Source organism: Vicugna pacos, chromosome 17 (genome assembly GCF_048564905.1).
Source record: "Vicugna pacos chromosome 17, VicPac4, whole genome shotgun sequence".
NCBI lineage: Eukaryota > Metazoa > Chordata > Mammalia > Artiodactyla > Camelidae > Vicugna > Vicugna pacos.
Genome location: NC_133003.1, coordinates 36921832 through 36936138, shown reverse-complemented (window position 1 = coordinate 36936138; position 14307 = coordinate 36921832). Strand labels below are relative to the sequence as shown.

At 40.5% G+C, this 14307-nt stretch overlaps 1 protein-coding gene across 2 annotated transcripts in view; it reads left to right on the top strand.

The window, feature by feature from the left end:
* TAFA4 (TAFA chemokine like family member 4) overlaps positions 1-14307 on the top strand; it is a 147444-nt gene that overhangs the window by 27016 nt on the left and 106121 nt on the right. For both annotated transcript variants that reach the window (XM_072941669.1, XM_072941670.1), the window contains exon 2: positions 13021-13155. In XM_072941669.1, coding sequence (XP_072797770.1) covers positions 13142-13155 — 14 coding nt within the window. In that variant the 5' untranslated portion in view covers positions 13021-13141. The remainder of the gene's footprint in view (positions 1-13020; positions 13156-14307) is intronic.

Here is a 14307-nt window from a genome sequence, read left to right as displayed (position 1 = left end):
GTTTATGCCTTGCACAGACGTCATTGTATCATCTGTCATTTTTTTTCCTTTTCAAACTTCCTATGTCAGTACGGGCAGAATTGATGGGTGAAAGGTTCAGCTAATGTAGGGTCGGGAGAGGGCAAGAGGGAGGAGGCAGCTGTGACACTGCACCTTGAAGATACGGCTTTGCCAGCTCCTAGGATGTACCTCCTTTAACCTCTTCGGTGCCGTGAGTCTCTTGGCAGCTTTGGTAAATCCGGTGGATCCTGTGTCAGAATAATATTATGAAACAGTTCATAGAATTATAAAGGAAGCCAACAATACAGAAATGCAGTGATCAAAATGTTAAAATACTTTGTGCTACAGAACACGTGTGCTTCTGTGTTAATGCCTTAAACAACACGGTCTCCAGGCAGATGGATTAACTATCTAATTATGGGGCTGTGATAGGCACGTGCTTTGAGATCTTTGCCACACACTGTAACGTGACCTGAAAATACCTGTGGTTTCTGTTTGTGTTCAAGTCAGAGGAACTGCTCAGTACCCCTGCGGTTTGTTGCTGACATTTGTGATTGATGGGAATGATGAGTTTCAAACAGAAGTTCGTGAAAATAAAGATGTCATTTCTCCCCGCCTCCCCCCATCCCAGTTCATGGTCCCCTGAATCCTCTTCAAGGACCCCAGATTCATAAACCCTGTTCTTGGGATTGGCAGTTGCTTTCAGGCCTTTGCTGAAGCTCTCGTTTGCTGGGTGGGTGACGGTCTTTTGCTCCCACACCTGTCTCGTGAGAGATGCCTTTGCAAATGCTGATTGAAGGAAACCGTTGCCTCGCATGGTGTCGCCATGCGACAGGTTGGATAAATGCTAATGATGAGAGTGATGACGCCAGGATGTTAGCTCTCAGGAGTCCTGTCTCTGCTTTTATTTACTTTTTTCTTTTTGGTTCCTTTCATCTATTATAGAAATGGCCATTGATTGGGAGAACCAATGATGTCTGAAATTACTTATTAGATTGAAAATACTTCAGAAAGTGATTGTACTAACTTGGTTTGTCAGGTTTTCTTAAGCAGGATCTGTTAACTGATTACTACTCTGCAGAGTGTCATACAGGGAACAAGCCTGCTTTTTGATTTGACATCAAACGTTTTTGTGTCCAGCAAGTCTCATGTCCAGGTACAAAAATATATACACACAAAGTAAAAATATTAGAAGAGAGAGCCCAAAAGACAAGATTATAACTAGGGTGTGCGTTTACAAACTGAACTATATAGGTATGAACTGAAAAAATGGTGGTGAGAGGGAAGGGAGGAGGGATGAATGTGCATTTTTTAGATACGGGAGAGGCAGAGTACCCAGTAGTTGAGAGGGCACAGCCTCCAAATCTTGGGCTCAGATCCCAGCTCTGCCCCTTGGTAGCTGAGCTTGGGCAAGTTGCGTGGCTTTCCTGTATCTAAATTTCCTCCTCTGTAAATGGGAGAATGATAGCAACCCCTTCAAAAGCACATGGAGAAGATAAAGTGAGTTAATGCATAGAAAACTCTCACAGCAGAGCCAGGGCTCTGGAAGTGGTCATTAGCCGCTGCTCTGATTCATTCTAACAACTCATATTAGTACCGCTGCAGCCCGCCGAGCCCTTCCCTGTGCCACGCTTCATTTGAACTCCACAATAACCTGAGTAGCTATTATTAAAATCCATCTTCAGGATGAAGAACCTGAGGTTCAGAGAGGTGCAATGATTTGTCCATCGAAAGGGTATGAAGCAGGGCGCACGAGAACCCAAGCTTTGCGATGTCGAGACATCTACCCACGTTCCACTGGATCCCTCTGCATTTAGTAGAGCGGTTGATGTGAGCCTTTGCAGTTTGTTTCAGATTTAAAGGAGGAGGATCAGGGATCCAGCGCTGTCCCACCAACTTTCTACAGCGGGGACGTTCTATCGCGGTGAAGTTCAGTGCAATACCAACACTGTCCACCAGGTGGGGCTGCTGAGCACTTGAACTGGGACTAGTGCCTACGATGGACTCAATTTTAAATTTAACTTCATTTATGTTCGTTTCAGTGGCCGCATGTGGCTAGGGGTTACCAGTTGGACAGAGTTGCTCTTGTGTCTGAAGGGTTCTGTAGAAAGTCCTGCTCTACTACTGATTCTTAGCCTTGCAACCTGGGGAATATTATTTCTGGGGGCTCAGTTTTTCTATCTATGAAATGGGAGAATTCTCTTTGGATTAAAAATTCACTCTACTGAGGTCAAAGGTGAAAATTATTATTTTTCAAAAAGCTATAGCCGTTCTCTTGGAATCTAAGGGGAGGGATGCAGGCCAAGGGAAGGCAAAAAAAAAAAAATAGAACGACCTTCAGAGACGTGATCATGCTCTCCTGCATCATCTCTGCTCTTTGCACATCGGTGCCAATTGCATCTCTGTGAAGATGGTATTTCTTTGTTCCCCCTGCAGGTAATGAGAGAAGGGCGACCACCCCCCAACCCCCAGATGTGTATCTCCCTCCTTCAACAGATTATTCCAGAAGGATTAGCTGTCTCTCAGTCTCAATTCTACATTCCAGGCAGAGGAAACTTCACTTGGATCATGTTGGAATTTTGTTTCTGCCTCCCTGGCGTCAGTTACCCAAAATCCTTTGGAATAGACTGTAATTGATGGGTTTTCAGGAGAATCTGTTATATTAATTAAAGATTAAAGATCCTGTAGGTCACAAAGATAAATCTGCATTTCGTGCATTTTTATGTTCTGCAGCAGATTATGATAAGTAGTTTTCACACGCTTTTCTCCCTTTTGGGGATGGAGAGTGCATTTATTACCTTGAGGGCTTAGCCGCTTGTGGTTTTCTGCTTTAAAAGTCTCCTAAAGTGTATGGTGCATCTCTTGTGCATTGGGATTATGGGATCATGACCTCATGTTTCGTCATGTGGGCACAGTTGCAGCCAGAGTGTTTCCCTGATACCCGAATGAAGCGTGATGAGTGAGTTCTGGCATGAACACATGAACGTGACATAGAAACTTAAAACTCAGGTTCTGGCTGTAATGCATTATATATGTGAGCTGTTTCTTTTTTAGAGCCTGAATAAGAGCAATGGCCTCACAGGACTTTATCTGAGTCGATGATGTCAAACCATAGGAGTAGTTTTAAGATAACTGCTTTGAAAGCCAAAAGGCTTTCCCAGATGAAGAAGAAGAAGAAATAACCTAGAGTGCATGGCTGCCTACAGATAGCAGCCTGTGGTTATGCTCCTATGTCTGAGTTGTGTTTTTAACTTCCATTATCTATCTTAGTTCATCCACTGTATCTAATATACTCTCATTTCAACAAGATGATCCAAATATTAATGCCCTACTCTCTTGGCTGCCCTCATGATTTCCAGTTAGTTTGTCACTTTTGGGTAGACGGAAAGTGTTCTTGATTTCACCCAGTGTGTCCTGATATAAAGCCAGTACTCAGGATGCTTTCAGTATATATCTGCTGAGTGTTGAGAGCATCTTCAAATGGCTTGGGGAGCTTTGATAGACTGTAGTGAGGGTTTGTGTTACAGAAGTCACTGAGAGAACCAATAAATAGCCGCGCTTTGCTTGTGTTTATTATGTGCAGTTTTCCATATGAATAATTACTATATCATTTAGAAGCTATGCTTGTATTCTGATTTAACTTTTTTTTAACAGCATATCTCCATCCTTCATTTCTTCTCACCAGATTGGTACAGCTCTAAAAAGATCGCTCCAGGAGACAGAATTTATAGAAATGAGTTATACAGGTGGGAGTAGAAAGTGAAAGCATAGCAACTTTGTCCCAGCTGGTCTTGCAGGTGCATCTTGCTTGATCTCAAGAGCCGTCGGTCGCAGAGGGTTTGGATGAACCCATGCAAGGTCATCCCCATTCATGGGAAACACCCAAAGTGGATGACCTACTGATGCAACAGTTCCATTATCCTTGTATAAAAGGAGCAGCATGTGATGCCATTTAGTGTGAAATTGTTACGTAAATTATATAGTATCTTATGCTTCTTTAAGGATAGCTTGCATTCTGTTTATAATTATGACCTTATTAAAAAATTTAAACACGTATTGACTATAGTAAAAGGCGGTACTGTGCATCAGTTAACATGCTAGCACTGTCAAAAGACTTCCTCTTTTGGCCACAGGAGGGCACTGTTGTCAAACAAAAGGTGATTTTAAGATTGGAAATTTAATAAAGGCTTAGTTTAAGCATTTTCTTTCTTTTTTTAAACACCTTTAGTGTGTTATGGTTCCTGTACAGTAAACTCCACGTATTTCAGATGTACAATTTGATGAATTTTGATAATGTATATACCCATGAAACTACCACAACAATCAAGATAGCTAATATTTCCATCAATCCCCAAAAGGTGCAATTTTTGAATTCCCAGTTTATTCCTTCCCACCGACTTTGCCCCCGGTAACCATAAGTTCATTTTCTATGCCTGTGAGTTTGTTTCTGTTTTGTAAATAATTTCATTTATGTCCCTTTTTTTTTTTAGATTCCACATATAAGTGATACATGGCAATTTTTTCTCTTTCTGGCTTGCTTCACTTAGAATAACAACCTTCAGGTCCATCCATGTTGCTGCAAATGGCATTATTTTATTCCTTTTTATGGCTGAGTAGTATGCCATTGTAAATATATACCACATCTTTATCCAGTCATCTGCTGATGGACATTTAGATCGTTTCTGTGTCTTGGCTATTGTAAATGGTGCTCCCTCTCTCGCTCTCTCCCTCTGAACATTGGGGTGCATGTGTCTTTTTGAATTATATTTTTCTCTGGACATACGCCCAGGAGTGAAGTTGCTGGATCATATGATAAGTCTATTTTTAGTTTCTTGAGGAATCTCTGTACTGTCCTCCATAGTGGCTGCACCAATTTACATTCCCACCAACAGTGTAAGAGGTTTCCTTTTTCTCCACATCCTCTCCAGCATTTATCATTTGTAGATTTTTTAAAGATGGTCATTCTGACTGGTGTGACTTAATACTTCATCCAGTTTTTATTTGCATTTCTCTAACAGTTAGTGATGTTGAGCATCCTTTTATCTGCTTGTTGGCTATCTGTATATCTTCCTTGGAGACATATCTATGTATTCTGCCAATTTTTTGATTGGGTTGCTTGGGTTTTTTTCTTTAAATTATTATTATTTTTTTTTAATTTTAAGGTGTATGAGCTGTTTGTATATTTTGGAAATTAGTCCCTTGTTGGTTGCATCATTTGCAAATATTCTCCCATTCTGTAGGTTGTCTTTTCATTTTGTTGATGGTATCCTTAGCCGTGCAAAGCTTTTAAGTTTAATTAGATCCCATTTGTTTATTTTTGCTTTTATTTCCATTACTCCAGGAACTGATTCAAAAAATACATTGCTGTGATTTATGTCCAAGAGTTCTGCCTATGTTTTCCTCTGGGAGTTTTATAGTATTTGGTCTTACATTTAAGTCTTTAATCCAATTTGAGTTTATTTTTGTATATGGTGTTAGAGAAGTTTCTAATTTCAGTCTTTTACAGGTAGCTGTCCAGTTTCCCCAGCACCACTTATTGAAGAGACTGTCTTTTCTCCACTGTATGTTCTTGCCTCTCTTGTGGTAGAGTAACTGACCAGAAGTGCATGGTTCCATTTCTGGACTTTCTATCCTGTTCTATTGACCTAGGTGTCTGTTTCTGTGCCAGTACCACACAGTTTTGATCACTATAGCTTTGTAGTATAGTCTGAAGTCAGGGAGCACGATTCCCCTGCTCCATTCTTCTTTCTCAAGATTGTTTTGGCTATGCAGTGTCTTTTGTGTTTCCATACAAATTTTAGCATTTATTTATTATAATAAAAATTTAGCATGTATTTATTATAATAAAAACCTATACTGTGAATCAGTTAACATGCTAGCACTGTGAAAAGACTTCCTTTTATGCCCACAGGAGGGCACTGTTGTCAAACAAAAGATGATTTTAAGGTTGGAAATTTAATAAAGGTTTAGATTAAGCTTTTAAGAAGCATTTATCCCACTAATGGATTAACATGGCCAATATTGCCTGTGATGGGCATTCTCTTGCTATGTAATCCTGCTGCAGTTGAATTTACTGTGTATATATGTCCATGAGCTGTATGTTCTCAGTAGCTGAATCTTAACCATATTTTCCCTAAAATGCTCTGAGTCATTGTTACACCTGGGAGGCACCTTGATGATCGACTAGATGAACTGTATTTGTGTACAGGTGAGGAGTTAGGGGAGCATAGGAGTGAACTGACCATTCATTTAGGAGTAAAACTAGAGATTTTCATTTATTCATTTATTTAACAAGACATATTCAACACCCATGATGTGCAGGGCATTAAGGTAGAGATTAGGGTAGAAGAGAAATCTCTCCCCTCCAGAGATTTGCATTCTGTTTGTAAATGAACGGATGACCCCACCCACACGTTGTAACCCTTAAAATAGTAGAGATGCTGTTGCTGATGGTTACATGCGGCTTGCTTTATTTTTATGACTGTTGTGTAGACCTGAGATCATATCCTGTAAAAAATTTTTAGACACAAGTTCAAGTGCCTGGCAACCTATGGGTAGGCTCCACAATATTCTGTTGGCTGTTTACTGTGTTAGATAAAATCCTTGGACACTCTGCTTTGATTCTTTGAAAAACGAGAAACGAGAGGAAATTTTCCAATTAAAAACTGGTCTAATTAAAAGAAATAAACTCTCTGCTGTAAGGATAATTGGTCCTTGAGAGATTTATGGCTCCATTGCCATCACTGCTCACACGCGTTCAGCCCCGGACCCGGGCAGCTTTCCCTTGGACGACAAGCTGTGTGGTCATGCTGGGTGTCCCTGAATTTGGTGAGTGCATTTTATTTTATGTAACTTGCCATTTGTTTTCTCTGTTTTATGTCTGCTGGCTCTCCGTGAACCGCTATCACTCAGTGATGATTGCTTTTTGTACATTTAATGGTCACTCCAGTTTTTCTTCATTAACAAAATGCACTGTTTGTCCATATTTCCATTAGAAAGGAATGTGCCACCGCACTGAAATAAAGATACCGCGAGGCTGTAAGGAATTTCTCAGTTCTTAAAATGACAGAGTGTGAGCCTTATAAAAGCCCAGGGTGTCTATCTAATTTATCTAAGTCATCTCTGACCAGAAAGTCCCTTTTGAAGAACGCTACCACCTCGTTTAAACGAGATGGTTTTGGTAAGCCTCGAAATTAAAAATGCCATTTATGAAATTTTATAAAATTCTTTAATATTTAATGGACCCAGTTATTGTCCTTAATGGCTCACTTGGAACATGGTTTAGCATGTTGTAAAATGGTTCAGGAGCAAAGTCTTCATTGTTGTTTTAAAGCAAGCAATAAAAAAGCAATATAGGACACGTATATACCACACTTTGGCAGAAAAAGTGTCCACTTTAACGTATGACAGTGAATGGGCTCTGTATTACAAAGTCATTCCGCACATCCTGTGATAGTCATAAGCGACAGCCCAGCTGAAGCATCCACCTTGTATCAGTGCTTGAAATACATTCACCGAAGTGCCGATAACCTATAAAACACATTTGCGTTCATCAGCACCCTCTTAAAAATAAAAGGCTTGTTAATTCTTGTCTTGTTTCAGAGTGAATTTGTCAGGAAAGAGGTTAAATTTAGTTTGCGTACTTTTGTGGAAAAGCTGTTTGACAATTTCTGGAAGACAATTCAGCGTGGTTGTGTTAGTCAAGCAACTGGAAATGGAAGCATCTTTCCTCCCTTCTGTCTGGTGAAATGATGAATTATTGTAGGTAGGCAACTTCTATTTCAAAATCTCAATTGCTTATCAGAAAAGCCCTGACTTAGAGGGACCATCTTTTCATCCCTTTCCACTCACAAAAAACTCTTTTTTTTTACTCCCCAAACCCAGGTTGCTAATTTACAACGGGGAAGAGGGTAGAGTGTGGTGACAGGTCTTGATCGGTTTGAAATTAGCGTGGAAAAATGATTTACCGCAATGTCTAAACTCTGAAGGGTGTGTCACCTCTTACATCGTTAGCTGGAAGAGTGATTTCTCCTTGCGCCCTGATACCCGAGGGGCTGAGAACCACAGTTACCAGGTCATCCCAGCAGATCCCACCCGGGAGCTCAGATGAACTGATGGCGAGTCTGGAAATAGCTAATTATTCAGACGTCCCCCCCTCCACAGGTGATGCAAGATGAAACTTGGAAACCTGCTAGGTGAGTGGGCAGGCAGGGAAGGGCAGTGTGGATGTGTAGCTGGTGGACTGTCTGTTTTGTTCATTAAGCCACAGTCTGCCTCGCTGTATTGTTGCAAAAATGCTTCTGAGTTGGAGTTTGCCAGGAAATGAGTCTCAGCAGATGCACCAACCAAAAATCCATTTTGTTTTGTCTTGTTTCCACTGCTGAATTCCTTCGTAGACATGAACAGACGTCATTTAGCCTTCACGTGTTGTATTCTGACTCCGCTGTGTTTTTACTGAAGTGTTTTCGAGGAGTTCTGACCTGAAGTGTGGTTGTTTCCCATCTGTTTGAAAAATGGCAGCTTAAGCACTCAAGGTCTTCAGAATTTTTGTATGTTTGGTCTTAATTTGGGAAACGACATAAGCCTTTAATAAATGGGCAGTAAGCCCGAACCCCGCAGCAAATGAGAACCATGCTTTTCATCAGCTTTTCAGAGATGAGGCAGAACTTATTTTGGGATTAATATAAAATAGCTTAGGGTCTGGTAGCTAATTCAGTCCAGTTGCCTGCACAGGTTGGTCCGCAGACAATTTTTATTTTTAGCTTGTTTACCATTGTCTTGAATTCCTGAAGAAAGAATTCTTTTCAGTCTATTTACTAAAGCATGAAAAAGGCCTTACAGTTTTTGAAAACATTTTTATAAGCATTGAAACAGTAGGTACCTTGGTGCCAGATGGCTTGAATTTGAATCCTGGCTTAGCCACTTGCTAGCTGAGTGACCATGGGCAAGTCCCTGTCCCCTTATACCTCATCTGTATGGCAGGATGTAAATAAATCCTCCTTTTAAGTGAGTTATTATTTTAAAGTGTTTAACACAGTGCCTGGCCCATAGTAGGCACTATGTAAGTGCTTTTTAAATAAAAACAAATGACTTCTTCTGGGGACTTGGGTGGGTGCTAAGAGAATCGAATTAGCCAGAACGTTCCAACTATCAAATTTCCTTATTGTTTAAGATTGGTGATAAGTTCCAAATCATTTTAGTCTATGTGATACACTGAAGCCTTTTAAGTGAATTTTGGGGGGAGGATAAGGTAATTAGGTTTATCTATTTATTACAAAAATTTTTTTAATGGAGGTACTGGGGATCAAACCCAGGACCTCGTACATGCTAAGCAAGCGCTCTACTGCTGAGCTATACCCTCCCCCCTTTTTAAGTGAATATTTAATGTCTTACTTTGATAAAATTTCTGACTTAATGAAAAGTTGAAAGCATAGTACAAAGAACTCCTTCCTGTATACCTTCGACCTGGATTCACCAATTGCTTGCATTTTGTTCATTTGTTTTTATGTTCATTCTTTCACTCTTTTCTTTCTTCCTTCCTTTCCCTTTTTCCTCTCTTCCCACCACCCTCCAGAATCCTTTGAAAATAAGTAGGAGATATTTGCCCCTTTTATTCTTAAGTATTTCAGTGTGTTTTTTTAAAAAGCAAGGACATTCTCTCCCTTAATTGCAGTATAATGATCAAAATCAGGAAATGTGATGTTTGATACAACCCTGCCATTTAATGTACAGGCTGTGTTTAGAAACGGTTTTGTCCCAGTAATGTCCTTTAAAGCTGTATGTGTGTATATGTGTGTATGTGTGTGATGAATGTGTGTGTATGTGTGTGTATATGTTTGTGTTCATGTGTATGTCTACGTGTGCACAGTTCATTCTGCCACTGACTGTGTGTGGGTATTTTTCCTGGCCCAAGATCCAGCACAGGGTCACGATTTCACTTAGTTGCCCTGTATTGCTCCTTTATTTGGAACAATTCTTCAGGGTTTTTTTTTTTTTTTTAATCTTTCATGACTTGGACACTTTTAAAGGCTACAGAGCAATGACATTGCAGAATGTCCCTCAAATTTGAGTTAGTCTACTTTTCCCTCATGATTAGGTTCAGCTTTAAGGTCACTGTGTTTTCTGATTTTAAAAGGAACCGTGATATTTTGTCACTGTAGAGTTTTGGATGACAAGGACAACGTGTGGAGTGACGAGGGCTTAGCAAAACTGATGCCGGAGACGTTCTGAGGGGGCTTATCTCCAAGTAAATAACCACATTCCCAAAGCATAATCCTCTCAGGGAGTTCACTCTACTACTAATGGTGAAGGCAAACACATTAAGAGGAAAGAGAGGGAGGGCTTCACTCTTTCCTTGGTAAGAAATCAAACGTAGGCAGAATTCCTTCTTGTATACAACAGAAGTAAATTAAACACATGAAGAATGGTCTCCTCTGCCTTAGATCCTCCAAGTTTCTTGGTACCAGGAAACATAAACAGGCATTCTGTTTCTTTTGTTGTAAAAGAGTGACTGTCTCCACATGATAGTAACATGTAAGGTGAAAGATGAAGAATGTAATCTCGCGTCCAGATCTTGAGGGTTTTTAGTTCATTCTGAGAATGATTAGACATGTTAATTTTTGTTTTAGTCTAGATATGGACAATGTCTTTCATCATTGTAAACATCCAGACTCTAAAAATTGGTAACTTTTAGATACATGCACCCCAATGTTCACAGGAGCACAATTTACAATAGCCAACACATGGAAACAGCCTAAGTGTCCATCAACAGATGATTGGATAAAGAAGATGAGGTATATTTATATACAGTAGGATCCTACTCAGCCATAAAAAAGAATGAAATAATGCCATTTGCAGCAACATGGATGGACCTAGAGATCGTCATACTAAGTGAAGTAAGCCAGTCACAGAAAGACGAATATCATGGTATCACTTATATGTGGAATCTAAAGTATGACACAAATGGACTTATTTACAAAACAAAGATTCAGAGATAGAAAACAAACCTATGGTTACAGGGGGCAAAGAGGATGGGGAGGGATAAATTGGGAGTTTGGGATTTACAGATTCAAACTACTGTGTATAAAATAGATACACAACAAGGTCCTACTGTATAGCACAGGGAACTATATTCAATATCCCATAATAAACCATAATGGAAAAGAATATGAAAAAGAAAATATATGTGTATAACTGAATCACTTAGCTGCACGCCAGAAACTAACACAACATCGTAAATCAAATGTACTTCAATTACAAAAAATGAATGACTTTTGAAACAGAATGATAGGAAGGACTGTGCTATTGCTGGGAGACGACTGGGAGGGAAATGAAGTGACCAGAAGGAAAGGCTTTTGGTGTCACGCACACAGTTATTGATGGTCTTGAACGTACTCAAGTTTGGAACCGACATGAAACAGTTAATCCTTTCAAGCGAGTACCAAGAGTACACACTGGGAAAATCCAAGTGAGTAAGTTACTGTTCAGCCTAAAATTAAGCTCCTGGCTTTTTGTCTGGTGGACGAACTATTAGATCACATTTCACTGATGGATCCATTTTTTAATGAACTGAAAAAAGAATCCCCAGTGGTTCCCTTTGTGTGAAGAAAACAAGGTAAATATTAGCTGGGAAAGGTCATTTTGGTTTCCAATATACGAGGAGTTCATTATGATGGGTTCTGATAAATTATACTGTGTATTTCTTTCCAGTAACAGAAGGTCACATTGTGCTCTTGGGTGTCCATCAGGACACACACACTTAATAAAGTTGGAGGATCTGAGAGATGAACAGTTGCCAGTTTTTTTTTTTCCCCAAGTAACGTATTTATCCAGTTATTCAAAACCATTTCCTTCCTATAGAGCTGATCACTCAAGGTCTTTTCTCTCTCTTCTGTAGCCCCAAAGGGCTGAGGGTCTTCAAGCCTGTCACCTGAAGTGTTCCTTAGGCAAACATCTGTAATTATCTCCAGGGCCATCCAAAGAAGAGCACAATCTAAGTTGTGTTTTGTGGTGAATTTGTAATGGGTTCAACAGGATTCAATAGTAATTAGACTGTGTTGCAAGGATTTTTTTTTTTAATGGAGGTACTGGAGATTGAACCCAAGACCTCGTGCATGCTAAGCATGTACTCTGCCACTGAGCTGTACTCATCCCACTGAGTTTATGTCATATCTGCAACTGAAATATTTTTGATGCCCATCATTATTTCTCTCTGATCTCCACCCCTGGGAGGGAGGTATGTAACCGGCAACGTTAAAAATGGTATAGTTTTATTTGTTTCACGTCTTTTCCCTTGAGATGTCTTGGATAGGAATCATCTGAGTTCTTGAAAAAAATGTTTTCACTGAGTAGAAGAGTCCTTTTAGGTCTGCATTAAAGGAGCGTGTTGAGTCTCAATTGTGGTATTAACAAACAAGTGTGGGGTTTTTGTGGGGTTTTTTTGTTTGTTTTTTGGGTTTTTTTTAGTATTTTGGTATGGAGTTTTACATTGGAATGACTTTTGCCCTCTGCCTCCCATCAACATTTTTCAAAAAACATCCTTGCCAATCGTTTAGCATCATCTTCAGGTTTATATGATCCAAAGCTGGGAACTCAGGTCTTCATGCTGGCTTTTCCATTGCTCTGTGAACTTGGGCAAGCTGTGGCACTCTTGGGATTAGATCATTCCAATTTTGTTTTCATGGTTGATGAAATGTGAGAGTGAAATTCTGCATCCTGAGTGGTTTGGGACCCTCTGTCAAATTTGGGATGCCTTTGCTGCAGAAAGAATGTCTACTTTAAAATTATATTCTGTTAACTAGTATGTGGCTAGTTAATGAGGGCAGAATTCTGTATCTCCCCCTCCCCCACCCCATCTATTGGGACACACTTTACGAATGTGGATGTGTTTGACGGTCTACCACTTGCCTGCAACCACAGGCGTCATTGGAAAAAAAAACCCCATTATTTTCCTGCTGGAAATCTGTATCATTTCAACATGAAAATGCTAATGGTTTCCTGTCTTTTTTGTTTTCTAAATAGGTCTTCCAAACTAAGTAACTTTTTGGAACTGCAGAAATGGTTGATCCCAGCTACAAATGGGAATTTGGAGTCATTCGGAAATACATCCTGGAATAATTGTGTTTGACTGGAACCAAATCTTATGAAGTCTCCAAGGTAAAATGATTTTCACACATACCTAGAGATGATATCTTTACGAAGCATTAAGAATTTAGCGACACTGACTGTCTCAGAGTTGATGATCCTTTATAAAAGCCTTCTTTTATGTTGGGTTTTTGGGGATTCGGGGAGTTTAAAAAATTTTATCTCATCTTTGACATTATTTCAGTTTGTAAAGCAGTGTTTTGGTTATGTAGCAGGGTAAATGGTGACATTTTTAAGATAAACCAATTTTGTTTTGCATTTGGACAGTAATGTTCAATGTAGAAGAATCTGAAGTATTACAGTAGACGTTGTAGGTGAGAAATCCTTCTACTGGGGGTCTGGATTATTGGATGAAATAAAGAATTATTGCTCAGTAGGTGCCCACTTAGGCATTTCTCCAGGAAATCATAGCTGTCGTTAGGGAGAGAATTGTTCTCGGCCCTGGGAACTCATTGCTTTTCATCCTGGACGCAGGTACATAGAATTATCCATGAAGAAGTCAGATCAGGGATGATTACCCGAGATTTCAAATAGTGGCCCTTGGAGAATTTTAGATTTGGGATTTGTTGTTGGTATCCAACCAGGAAAACAAACCATTCTGAGAATGTGGAACAGAGGGAATTGAATTCAGGGCACCAGTTACACATGTGGTATGAGAGTAAGAGAAATAACACGGAGGACGTGGAGGTGGCCCAGAGATGAGCAACAGCAGGAAGCTGCTAGCATCCTGAGGCGGCTGGGACCCCGGAAGGCAGCCCTGCGTGCTGGTGCCTGGGGGAAGGGACCTTCAGTGGGAGCTGGAGCCACAGTGGGCCCTTCTGGCAGGAACTGACACCACAGGGGACACACGGCTGCTCCATCGATCCTGCCAAGACCGAGAAGGTGGGAAGAAATACCCCAGCCTTTGCCTTCCACCCTCCAGGCTCCAGCCAGTGTCTCCTGTTGGTTAAACCCAGGCAGGCAGGAGCCAGGTGATTCAGGGCTGCGGAAAATGCAGCGTGCAGGAGGCACCAGGGGAAGGGGAACGGATGGGCCTGAGGGCAAAACAGGCCCAGACTGGGACAGGGTTCGTATTTCAGACCTCTTCCCATGACATTTTAATGAGCATGGCCTGGACTTCTGTCCCTCAGAGGACGGGTCTTCTCTTGAGGCTGATGCCCACAG